The 13,816-nt window shown below is 31.5% G+C and overlaps 1 protein-coding gene and 1 pseudogene across 1 annotated transcript; both read left to right on the top strand.

The window, feature by feature from the left end:
* Positions 1-443: 443 nt before the first annotated feature.
* On the top strand, positions 444-2,035 carry LOC108488794 (phospholipase A1-IIbeta-like). Its single transcript, XM_017793081.2, has 2 exons — positions 444-1,089; positions 1,169-2,035. Exons 1-2 carry the CDS (start codon positions 556-558, stop codon positions 1,784-1,786), a joined length of 1,152 nt encoding a protein of 383 aa, XP_017648570.1. The 5' UTR covers positions 444-555; the 3' UTR covers positions 1,787-2,035.
* Positions 2,036-5,983: 3,948 nt separating this feature from the next.
* On the top strand, positions 5,984-12,723 carry LOC108488053 (pyruvate decarboxylase 4-like; annotated as a pseudogene).
* The last annotated feature ends 1,093 nt before the right edge of the window (positions 12,724-13,816 follow it).

Raw genomic sequence — 13,816 nt, 5'->3', positions numbered from 1 at the left:
AAAATTTAGATCTTAACTTTTAAAACAAATCTAATGGTTGAAATTGATCCGTGCATTCCAGAAGGAATTATTTAGTACTCTTACACGAAATAAAATTAATAAATAAATAATTCTCTTGATTATTCTTGTGGCCAAGGATTGTTTGCCAGTAGGATTATCAGAATTCAAATTTCTAGAAAAGGAAATGAAAAGCATTTAGAAAGCACTTTCAAACGTGGTGTGATAATGTTGTCCGAGCATGTCTTAGTCAGAGTACTAACGCTTTGACTTCCTATCTATTAATAAGGAGAACCCGCGGCGTTGGCGGGCATTGTACGATGTTTATTTTGCATGCTTCAAGTAGGCCATTTGCACCATTACTTTGCTTCTTTATATGGTAATTTGCGCACTTACTTTACTGTTTATAATGATAAACATTTTACTTTTTTAATCTCAACAATAAACTCGCTAAGGATTAACTTTCCCTGTCTATATAAAGCAAGCTCAACAAAGCTACGAGTCGCATCCTCACCAAGAAACTTTAGAATTTATAAGGTTAAAAGAGATAAAATCATTATGGCAAGTTCTGCAATAGCATCTCGTTGGAGAGAACTTAGTGGTGAAAACAACTGGGAGGGTTTACTGGATCCTCTTGATCTTGAATTTCGCCGCTATCTCATTCACTATCTTCAAAGGGCTGCAGCTGCTAGTGATGCTTTCAATGGGACCAAGGCTTCAAAGGGTTATGCTCTTAGCCTATACCCACCTGACGAGTATTTCGCTAGGGTTGGTCTTGAAAAGGGTAACCCATACCGTTATAAAGTGACCAACTTCATATACGCTGCTACGAGCGATGATGAAGTTGCATATTTTGGTTATGTGGCGGTGGCCACAGATGAAGGAAAAGTAGTTCTTGGAAGGAGGGATATTCTTGTTTCATGGAGAGGAACCATAACAATATCTGAGTGGGTTAGCGATGCTAATATTTTTCGAACATCAGCTAAAGATTTGTTCGGAACTGGCTCTGTTAAGGTGCATACTGGTTTTTACAACACCTATATGAACTCAAATGCAAATTCCCCTTACACTAAAACCAGCGCCAGGCAACAGGTAATTCTTGATATACATAAATAATTGAACATATATTTTACTCACATTGACAGTTCAATTCGTTATTAATGACCGTCAGGCTTGTAAAGCGGTGAAGGAGCTGGTGGACAAGTATCAGAACGAGGAGGTCAGCATAACTGTAACAGGCCATAGTTTAGGTGCTGCACTTGCAACCCTAAACGCTATGGACATAGCTCATAATGGTTTCAACAAGCCAACAGACAACACGAATAAAGCGTTCATGGTGACTTGCTTTCTAGCTGCTAGCCCTCGTGTTGGAAACCTAGCCTTCAAAGGAGTTTGTGATAGACTTGAGAACTTCCATATCCTACGCATCGTAAATTACAAAGATCCTGTCCCTAAGGTTCCATTTGGACCAAAATACTTCCATGTGGGCGAAGAGTTGGAGATTGACACAACCAAGTCACCCTACTTGAAAGAGAAAATTAATCCTCACAATTTGGAGGGTTACCAGCATGGAATTGCAGGGATGCAAAAAGATAGAGATTTCAAACTTGAAGAAGAACTAGATTTTGATAATGCAGTCATAAACAAAAGTAGTGATGGCTTACTGGACAAATACAAAATACCAGATAACTGGTGGACTCAGGAGTTGTTCAAAAACATGGTTCAAACGGACGATGGGCACTGGAAGTTCAATGACACTGCCTATGTGCCAGATCCGCCGAGTGCTTAATTCGACCGGTCGATCATGTCAAATAAATAACATCCTTTTAAATGCAATCATATAAAACCAGTATTGTATCTCTGTCCTGCAAAGGACCTCTACTTACAGTCCAAATAGCAAATTAAATCCAAGTTGGACGTTAAGGTCGCTTGTCATACGCCCCATTGCGTTGGACATGATTGTGTTGTCTCAACTCTGTGTGTTTGTCTACATATTTCCATGAATAAAGTTAGTGCTTTTTTTTTTCCTTTAATATAATATTATTTTTGTTCAATGAAAATCGTTAATACTTGAAATTTTTGGTAGTAGTATGTGCCATGAAATTAATGCTATGCATGCATTCATCGCGGGAGGATTAGTCAGCATTAATTATAATATTCATTTCCTTCAAGTCGTACATTCATTTCACGAGTTAATCGCGAAGGTAATATTAGACATTAGAAATTTGGATACCACATGGGTAAAAATAAAAAAAAATCATAAAATCATATAAAATAATAAAAATAATAAAAGGTATTAAAAATATTAGCTTTTATCAACCACGTAAGAGAATGATAGTTAAAGTCTGACATCCCTAATAATCATGTTTTAAACAATGTTGATGTTTTTTTCCTCCAATTTGTTAAAAAAAAAAAGAAGCTTAAAACTGCAAGCCAAAAAAAATTAAATTTCTTTCTCCAATTATTGTGAAAAAATTCAATTAAATTCCTTTTAATATTTTTTTTCAGCTAATTAAGCTCTTCAACTCAAAAACTTGATCGATTGAATGTTTTGACTGTTAAATTTAACACGCAACTTTTAATTCTTAATAGCCTTTTTAACATTGGCTTTAACGATTGATGAGTAACCAAATTTTTGTTGGCATTACATCCCATGTAAAATCCACAGCTGAAGAGTGAAAATCGAAGACCTAGGGCTTCCACGGAAACATACGTTGGAGAGAGAAAAAAAAAACCAAAATGATATAATAACACAATTTTAGGTTAATTTATCCTGAAAAAAAATAAGAAAGTATGTTAATTTTTTAAAATTTATCGATCAATATTGTTTTTAGAGAGAGAAGAAAACCTGTCCTACAATTTTACAAAAATTAATTATTTTTATTTTTTACAGTTGGAAATTAATAGTTTGTAGATATATTTTTGTCCATGTTTGAGATAGACATAATTATAATTTTACGGAATGTTTGAATTTACGGTGGTGTTGTGGAGCTGAATGACCTATAAATTTCATCTACTATGTGAGTATGAAGCCATCACCTAAGAAGCCAAATTGCATTTCAACTCAAGATCTTAGTTAACGGTGATTTTACGATATAGGGTTCAAATTTACAAAGGTTATGCTATCAAAGAATGAAGCATAAATGAGCTCCAGTTGGCAGTGATTATGTAGGTACAACAACCAATTTTTCCTCGTCATAGAATAATATTTTATAAAACCCAAACAAGCCTACAAAGAAGAAAAATACAATAACCTTTTAGTATATTCAATTATTTCGATTTATCCAAATCCACCAACGCAGTGGCTACCTTTATATTTTGGTCACTTGAATGGAATCATCATTTTGGAAGCAATAATTTATGTTTTGGTCTAGTTTTGTGTGGTCTACTTTTGACTGTGGTAGTGTTGGTTTGGTTTGATGTTGCTGTTGTTTTGGTCTGTATGCTTTTCCTCTGTTGTTTAGATTTTCATTTTAAAAATAATAAATCTTGCCTATAAAAAAAAAAAAAAACTCTGGTTGATCTGGTTGTTTTAATATTCTTCATCATCTCTCTTATCATACCTTAAAAACAAATCATCTAATCCGTTTTATAGTTTATTTTGGCATAATAATTTGGTAATTTCATTATATTTTGCCATTTTGTAATTTCTATTTTAAGAAAAATTGTAAAATATATTATAATTTTTAAAATTTTAAAATTCTTATAAATTTCAAATAATTCTTACATTTTTAATCAATTTAAATTTTTAAATGATTTTCACAATTGTTTAAAATTTTTATTATTTTTTAATAATTTTACAAATTTTAATATGTTCAAATATTTTTATAATTTTAATAAGTCTTAAAAAGTTTAAATAATTTTTGCACATTTTATATTCTTAAAGTTTTTTTTAACATTTTACAATAATATCATTAATTTCAACTATTTTCTTTTCATCGTAATTTTAAATATTTATAATTTTAGATTATATATTTCTGAAATTTTTATATTTTTTAATGTGCATAAAAGAAAATATTTATTTTTATAAAAAGAAATCACATGCCTATGTGATTGGCCACTTACCGAAAAATAAACCGTAAAATGTACAGACAAAGTAATAAAAAACTCAATATATCTCATGGTTTTTGTTTGTAATGCTTTTGGGTGTTTAGGCTTTACTCCTTTTTGTTTGCAGACAACAGTGGTTTTCGCTTGTTATTCCTTTGGGTGTTTAGGGTTTCATTGCTTTCTAATTGAAGACAATACTGGTCTTTGTTTGTAATGCTTTTGAGTGTTTGGGGCTTACTCTTTTTGATTTGCAGACAACAGTGGTTTTCGTTTGTTATTCCTTTGGGTGTTTAGGGTTTCATTTCTTTCTCATTGAAGACAATACTGGTATTTGTTTGTAATGCTTTTGAGTGTTTGGGGTTTACTCTTTTTTATTTGCATACAACAGTGGCTTTCGTTTGTTATGCTTTTGGGTGTTTAGGGTTTCATTGCTTTCTCATTGAAGACAACAGTGGTCTTTGTTTGTATTGCTTTTCGGTGTAGCCCGGTTTTGTTAGTATTTTTCTTTTCCTATGCCGATGAGATTTTATCGAATGAAAAGGATCTGAGAGTAATTTGAAAACAATTGTACGCAACATTATTTAAAGTTAAAATAACCTGCATATAGAATCAAATCCACATGAAATAGAGGACGAAGTTATCCAGTCTTTATAAAGCATGCACAGCAAAGCTACAACCCCACAAACAAAGTTTTAGAATATAGAGAGGAGAAAATAAATAATAATGGCAAGTTCTTCGATAGCATCTCGTTGGAGGGAGCTTAGCGGTGAGAAAAATTGGGAGGGTCTGTTGCACCCTCTTGATCTTGAACTCCGCCGCTATCTTATTCACTATCTTCAAAGGGCTGCAGCTGCCGGTGATGCTTTCAACGGGACCAAAGCATCAAAGGGTTATGCCCTTAGCCTATACCCACCTGACCAGTTTTTCGCTAGGGCTGGGAAACCCATATCATTATAAAATAACTCAACGTTGATAATAGCAATATAGAATGATCGTAAAATAATAAGAAATAAAAAATTAATTTTATTTAAAAAATTTCGAAAAAAACTATAGGAAGTGAAGAAGAATATTTATTAATGTTGAAAATAAAATAATATAAGAGGAATTGCGATTACATCAAAACATTATTCTAATAAAAGTCAAATAAATGAAATTTTAACAAAAATTTAGTTTGCTCTTTGATATTATGTATGGACTAATTTGTCTATTTTTTAATAGAAAAAGTAAAATGCAATCCAACTCCTAATACAAACTAAAAGGAGAGATGAAATCAAAATTTTTTTATAGGGGCGAAAGTAAGTTGTAATTTTTACGATATTAAAAATACAATTTCACAATTTTAATAGTCTATATATTGACAAAATTACCCATAAATGCCAAAAATTTTAAAATTTACCAGATTAGGTCATTTTTTGAAAGAAGGCAGCACTATAATTTTTTAAATCCAATTTATATATTTTTCATTTAACTCTAAAAATACATGTGAAAATGCGATGGATAAAAATTTATATAAGTGTCGCCTTAAGAAGTGATGATACAAAAAATAATTTTTTTCATCTTATTATTTCTGTAATTATAAAACAATGATTGAATCATCTTTTAAGTGATACCATCTTGGAAAGCGAAGACATCTATTGAAATTGTAAAAATTAAATTACTATTCTAAATAATCTAGTTGTAAGGTAATTTTCATAATTTTTTAAAATTTTCGAGTTATTTATCTAAAGCCTCCATAGAAACTAGAAACCAAATCTCCCGGTCCACTCTCAGAGAAAAAACAGCCCCCTGTATCATTTTCCCTTATAAATTCCATTATTTTCCACTTCACCTCACATTCACATTCAAACTATTGCTCTTTTACTTCCAGACTTAGCCCAAAACAAAAAGTTTTCTCTGCATTTTTCTTCGCCAGATTTCCTATTTCTTTTTATTTGAAATGGATACCAAGATTGGATCACTTGACAACTGCAAGCCTGTTTCCAACGACGTTTGCTCTCAGGCAAACGACGCCGTTTCCACCATTCAAGGTTCCGTTTCCCCCGCCTTTGTCAACTGCTCTAAAGCCACTGTGGGCGGCCACTTGGCTAAGAGGCTTGTTCAGATTGGTGTGAACGACGTTTTCTCTGTTCCCGGTGATTTCAACTTGACTTTGCTTGACCATTTGATTGCCGAGCCTGGGCTTAACCTCATCGGCTGCTGTAACGAGCTCAACGCTGGGTACGCCGCTGATGGTTACACTCGATCACATGGCGTTGGTGCTTGCCTTGTCATATTCACTGTTGGTGGGCTCAGCATTTTGAATGCCATCGCCGGTGCTTACAGTGAGAGTCTCCCTCTTATCTACATTGTGGGTGGACCCAACTCCAATGACTATGGAACTAACCGGATTCTTCACCACACTGTTGGCTTGCCTGATTTTAGTCAAGAGCTCAGATGTTTCCAGACTGTTACTTGTTATCAGGTTATATTCTCTCCTATCTCCTGTTATTAAATACTATTGCTGTAGTTTTTTGTTTAATCAGGAAGATGCTAAATATGGGGTCTTTGGTTTGCACTAGGCTGTGATTAATAACTTGGAGGATGCTCATGAAATGATCGACACAGCTATTTTAATTGCTTTGAAAGTGTTAGGGATCGACCCGATTAAACAATAAACAAGAAAAATAGCGAAAAAAATTGAGAAATTGAACACACAAATTTAATAGGGAAAAACTCCTCCAAAGAGGATAAAAACCACGGGCAAAGATAATTTTACTATAATGGCAAAAGAACGAAGAGTACAAAAGATGGAGATAAAAACTAAATCCTGAAAACCTAAAAACAAAGAACCCTCAAAAAGTAAACACAAAATTCTCTAAATGTGTTATGAGTTCTAATCTCTAATGGGTATATTTTCTAAGGTTATAAAAGAGCCTATTCATAGGCTAAATTCATAGATCAAATAATAATAAAATAATCTAAATTAATCAGTGTTTGATTGAAACAAGTAAACAGAGTTTAACTGAAAGATTATTTTTCAAATTTGACTAAAAATAGGAGTCATATTTAACAAATCTCCACCTTGACTCATATTTCTACAACGCCATCTTTGCTAAAACCCGTCACGAGCCTATCTTGAACTATGCAGGGAATTAACTGAGTCGAATTTGTGCTTAGAAACTGGAAGACTTCTAGCATTCGACTTGTATACTGCCAAATCAAAACTAACTCGGGTTTGATTTTCACGAACACAGTGCCCTAACTTTTCAAAACCTGCATCCAAAAGAGAACCTCTCTTCAACGAAACGGTCATATCTTTTTCCCTCCTATGACCAAGTTGCTTCCGTTCCAAACGAGTTGACTTCAACTCCGTAACGGACGAGGGACGTCCGATTTCACTGGTCACTGTAGAACCTTCCAGAATATTGTAACACCGCTTTAACCCCAAATCGTCGTTGAAATAGGGTTACGAGGCATTACCTGTAACACCCTTTTAACCCCAAACCGTCTCCGAAATAGGGTTACGAGGCATTACCAGACATATCAGACAACTTACAAAATAATTCACAAATAAATAATAATATTCATAGTATAATATAATATTTAGGTCCTAATAATAGATGCTCGAAGCCAAAACGTAAATTTAAAAGTGAAACGGAACTTGTTCAAATTCTCCGGAAATTTTTTGTAATTAAAATTTTTTTTTAAAATTTTGACAGCATTTCCACTTATTTTCACATAAAACCCTCTGCAAACTTTAAACCCAAAACAATCCAATATCAATACTCCAACCAATGATTAAGTATACTCAATTACATCCAATTTATCTTAAAATAATAATATAATACCTTAGTTTAAACAATATAACATGTTAGTATATATGTGTAATTAATAATATTTATTTCATTTCAATTATTTAATACCAAATCTACCATTTCATAACTTTATATCATATTCATAATCCGAAACATTATAATCATTTATATACAACCAAAATCATTTAACTTAATGTATATACATAATTTATATTCAACTACCTAGTACATGCCACTTAACAAAAGGAAGAAATACATCACCAAAATCTTTTTGTTGGAGTCAGGTTTGTTTTGGATGCTAGACCGGATCCGAAACTTTAATGACTTGCGCACGGAAACAATGTACGCTGAGTATTTCATACTCAGTAGTATTACTATAAATCAAGACTATTTAACATTAATAAATTACAAACATCAACCATAAATTTTATAATCATTTAAACTAATTATATTACTTCATAAATCTTAAATTCATACTTCATTTTTCACATACCAACTCAATTCATAATTTAGTTCATACATTCTTTCTCATACTTTTCAATAGTGCCAAAACAATTAATCTCATTTTCAAAATTTCATTTCAATTATTTACCCTATTAACAAGGCTCGGACTTTGACAGATACGCGGATTCTACCCAAACACACCAGAATGTCCAACCCAAACACATCCGAAATATTATAAATCCTCCATAACACACCAGTAAGGCATGAAATGCCTTTTCGGATAAACCGAAGTATATAATAACAGAAACATCTTCTTGGCCGAACTACAATCTCCTCATCACATTACAAATCCAATGGCATGCCATTTGTATCAAATCTAGTCTGACAAGTTAATAGGATATTATTTTACTTTTCCAATTTCAATTTCATTTACACACAAATTTTCAATTCATAATCAATTCAAACATCTATTATCTTAATTCATATATAAATAAATTTTCACACATACTCATATTTAATTTCAAATATATTACTTACCTTAACTTAATTATTCCATAACTATAGATTCAGTATACATTTAGTAAATAGTTTGAGTTATAGTAATAGAAACCCGGAATACGAGTTTACTCCTCAACGATCTTTTTTTTTCCTTTGGATGCCGATGCCGATGCCTCGTTTTCCTTGTTAGCTACGAAAAAAAATAACAATTTACATTATTAATTACAGCATTTAATCCTAATTAACTCTTTTATTTGTTTAACTTAATTTATACTTCATTTCTACTCGATTTCCTTCCATGTTCACCCTAACAATCTAATGTTCATTATAAAACCCTAATTTAAAACTCCTTTCAATTTAATTTCCTAAAACACAAAACTTATAGCTTTTTTACAATTTAATCCCATTTTCAATTTCTAACTTAAAATTCATTCAATTAAATCCCTAATTCTTCTTTTTCTTCAACATGAACTTTGTTTAAAAGCTCATAAACTTTCAAACTATCAAATTAATTTCATCAAAACCTTATTTTAAGACTTCTAAAACATCAAATTTAAAAGAAAAGGACTAAATTTAGCTTACCAAACAACCTTGAAGCATTAAAATCTAGATTTTCCCCTTTTCTTTTCTTTCCCTTTTCTTCCCTGTTTTTCGAGTGCTCTCTTTTACTTATTTTGTTTGTTAGCTTGTTTCTTTTTCCTTTACTTTTGTTTTGTTCTATTTACTTTTATTTATTTTATTTGTTTTATAATAATATAATAGCTTAATAAATATCTATTTATTAATCAATATATTTCTTACAAGTGTAATATTCTTATATTTACACATGTACTATATCATCATCATACATTTGTCATATTTTAATTTATTTATCACATAAAAATCTTATAATATAATTATTTAATAAATATCTATTTACTTAAATAGTAAGTAATTTAAATTCATGAATTACAAGTGTATGCTTATTATTGTTACATTTGTATTTTTATCACCATCCACTTGTCAAAATCATATTTTATTATCATATAAAAATCTAATTATTTTAAATTGATTTAATAAAATTTATAACTAAATTAAATATTTCTATAATCATTGTTTTAAAAAATCTTAGATTTTTACTCCCTTTTGTCGCCTCATCTTCCCAAATAGGCTTAATTACCTATTTGGTCCTTATTATTTCCTATTAATTTATAATTAAAATTTTACTCCTTATTCAATTTAGTCCTTTTTACTAATTACTATAAATTAAACTAAATTCGCTTAATTTAAACCTAATTAAACACATCGCTAAACTCATAAATATTTATAGTAATTATTTTCGAACTCAATTTACTAAGAAGGAGGCCCGTTAATGTATTTTTTCGATGCCCGTGAATTTTGGGTCATTACAAATATAAAGACTGATGGTTCTTTTACCTTTTAATAAGACGAGAGCTCCACGAGATACTTTAATGCCGCTCGACTCGGTGTTGATTCTGCATCCTTTCAAGTCTAAAATACTCGAGGAGATGGGATTCTTTCGTAAATCAGGTACATACCTGACATCTGAGAGTGTCTTAATCGTCCCATCGTGTATCCTAATTTTAACAGTACCAATACCAATTACCTTACTAGATGAATCGTTTTCCATGCGCACAACTCCACCTTCAACCGAACTGTATATGGAGAACCATTCTCTATTGGGACACATGTGGAAAGAACATCTTGAATCTAGGATCCATTCGGACGTGAGCTTGGAGTTATCGCTTGTTGACACTAACAAGAAATCATCACCATTCTCATCGGCCAAATTAGCACCAGCTACATCTTCGTCGTTACTCTCAGCAGCTCTTTTATTTCACAGTTTATAACAATCTGCTTTGACGTGACCTAACTTTTTACAATAGCAACACCTTTTGTCTCGTTTCTTTGATGCTACCAAAACGGAAGGTTGCCTATCTGCCTTGCTATCCAAATGAAACTCATTGTCGAGTTTATCTCTACTCAACAAATGACCCTTCACATCTTCGAACGAGAGTTTTTCTTTGCCATAAATCAAGGTCTTCTTGAAAGACTTGTATGAAGGGGGTAAAGAGCACAATAATAGCATAGCCTGATCTTCATCGTCAATATGAACATCAACATTATTTAAATCATTTAAAAGAGTAATGAATTGACTGATGTGTTCTCTAAGAAGCTCACCTTTGTTCATGTGAAACGTAAATAGACGTTGTTTCAACACTAAACGGTTAGCCAAAGACTTAGTTGCATAAAAAGTTTCTAACCTTTTCCACAAGGCAGATGAGGTCTTCTCCATCAATACCTCCTGCAATGCCGTATTCGCGAGGTACAACTGGATTACAGACAAAGCCTTTTCATCAAGCTCTTCTCATTCTGTTTTATTTAGATTCTCAGGCTTTTTCCCGATAATAACATTTTTCAAGCCTGATTGAACTAGAATTGCCATCATCCGAACTTACCACAGATTAAAATTTGTCTCACCATCGAACTTCTCAATTTCAAACCTTGTTGCTGCTATCTCTGAACGAGTTGATCTATGAAAATTGATCTAGCTCTGATACCACTTGTTAGGGATCGACCTGATTAAGCAACGAACAAGAAAAATAGCAGAAAAAATTGAGAAATTGAACACACAAATTTAACGTAGAAAAACTCCTCCAAAGAGGATAAAAACCACGGGCAAAGATAATTTTACTATAATGGCAAAAGAACGAAGAGTACAAATGATGGAGATAAAAACTAAATCCCGAAAACCTGAAAACAAAGAACCCTCAAATGTAAACACAAAATTCTCTAAATGTGTTATGAGTTCTAATCTCTAATGGGTATATTTTCTAAGGTTGTAAAAGAGCCTATTTATAGGCTAAATTCATAGATCAAATAATAATAAAATAATCTAAACTAATCAGTGTTTGATTGAAACATGTAAACAGAGTTTAACTGAAAGATTATTTTTCAAATTTGACGGAAAATAGGAGTCATAATTTAATCAATTATGTTTGAAATAATTATGTTTGAAATGTTACGCTTTAATCACTTGCTTTATCGTTTTATTACGAAATGGTCACTTTACCATTAAGCTCCGTTACCTCCTGAACAGCTGTCTTACGTGGCAATCCAAATGAGTTTTAAATGCCAACTTAGATTTCCTACATGACAGTCCAAATTAAATTTATTTAATTAAAAATATATTTTCATTCCAGCAACTGGACATTCAATTTGACATTTAAAACCAATTTGGACTGCCACGTAGGACCGTTGTTAGAGAGGTAATGGAGTTTAATGGTAGAAGGACCATTTCGTAACAAAACGATAACATAAGTGACTAAAATGTAACATTTCAAATATAAGTGACTAAAATGTAATCTAAGACAAACAAAAGTGACTATTTTAGTAGTTTATCCTAAATTGATTCACTTGTGTATAATGTTCTTGCTTTGGGTACATCTTCATAATGTTGGTGGTGATTGGTTCAATAGGTGACCGCACAAGATGTGTCCACAATGCTGCGATGTGGGTAGAAAACCATAATTTTCCTCATAAACAATGGTGGGTACACTATCGAAGTAGAGATTCATGATGGCCCATACAATGTGATCAAGAATTGGAACTATATTGCCTTGGTTGATGCAATTCATAATGTTGAAGGTAAGTGTTGGACAACCAAGGTGAGTCAAATTCAAACCCCGTACATTGCTTGAATGAATTAAATACAGTTCCTGACATTGATAAAATTGCTTGATATACTACTAAAATTTTGATATTGTTTCAGGTATTTTGTGAGGAAGAGCTCGTAGAAGCAATTGAGATGGCAATAGGAGCCAAGAAGGACTCCTTATGCTTCATTGAAGTGATAGTTCACAAGGATGATACTAGCAAAGAGCTGTTGGAGTGGGGCTCCAGGGTTTGTGCTGCGAACAGTCGGCCCCTAACTCCTTAGTAAATTCTTGACCCTGCCATTAGCACATGATGCTTTATGCTTTGACCTATTTAAGTTGATGAAAATTTATGGTATGAATGCTGAGTTAAAAGTTTTTTTCAACGTTTTTCCAAAATTTGCGGAGTGCTTGCTCATATTTGTGTACATTTGCTTTCAATGTCGTTTCCAGTAATGAATGCTATGTTCTGGTTTTATATATCTTTTGTCTTTTGTTAACAATTTGATGAGTAGTGTAAGGTACCATTTTGCATGATAAAATGCGGGAAGGCAATAGGTATGAAAAAATTTCGAGTTAATTGAGTTAAAAAATCTTATTTTATCATCCTAACTCGATTTAAAATTTTTTCGAATATAAGTTGAGTAAAATGAAATTCGAGTTGAATCGAATCGAGTGAAATTGTTCGAGTTAAATTAAAAAATTAAACATGTTAAATTAAAATCTTGTTATAGTATAATTAATTCCATATTGGAGCACATAAATTTGAAACCATATATGTTTGAAATTTTTTCAAAGCAAAATAATAAAAATAAGATAAATTTAAAACATTAATTAACTTATTTAAGTCTCAAAATTATTATTTTAGAAAATTTTAAATTTATTTATATATTCTTTAATTTTTTAAAAAAATATTATAATTTTTAAAAATATAAATTTTATAAATATTTTGAATTTTTGAACCTTATTTTGAAATTGTTTTTGTAATTTTTGTTGAGAGAGAAATTAATTTGTTCATTTTCAAAATTGATAGAGACAAAAAAGTATTTACACAAATTTCTTATTCGAAATATTCGAATTGTAAATTCAATTAGATTTGAACTCAAAACTCAAATTATTTATTCGAGTTGACTCGTGTAAAACTAAACACTGATAATGACAATATCGAATGATGGCAAAGCAATAAAAAAGAAAAATAAAACACATATTTTACGTGGAAACCCTTTTGGAAAAAAAATCATGGGCAGAGAAGAAAAAAATTTACTAATGTTAAAAATCAAATGATACAAGAGGAGTTGCGACTATATTTATTTAAAAGTTCAAAAACTTCATTCTAATCAAAGTTAAATAGAGGATGTATAGTCTTATACGGATTCT

Source organism: Gossypium arboreum, chromosome 10 (genome assembly GCF_025698485.1).
Source record: "Gossypium arboreum isolate Shixiya-1 chromosome 10, ASM2569848v2, whole genome shotgun sequence".
NCBI classification, from domain to species: domain Eukaryota; kingdom Viridiplantae; phylum Streptophyta; class Magnoliopsida; order Malvales; family Malvaceae; genus Gossypium; species Gossypium arboreum.
This window is presented reverse-complemented; position numbering and strand designations above follow the sequence as displayed.

Bases quoted from the DNA above. Each gene is read 5' to 3' on its own strand.
- LOC108488794 (XM_017793081.2), top strand. From the start codon at position 556: ATGGCAAGTTCTGCAATAGCATCTCGTTGGAGAGAACTTAGTGGTGAA. The intron at 1,090-1,168 runs GTAATTCTTGAT...AATGACCGTCAG, and splicing joins AAACCAGCGCCAGGCAACAG to GCTTGTAAAGCGGTGAAGGA.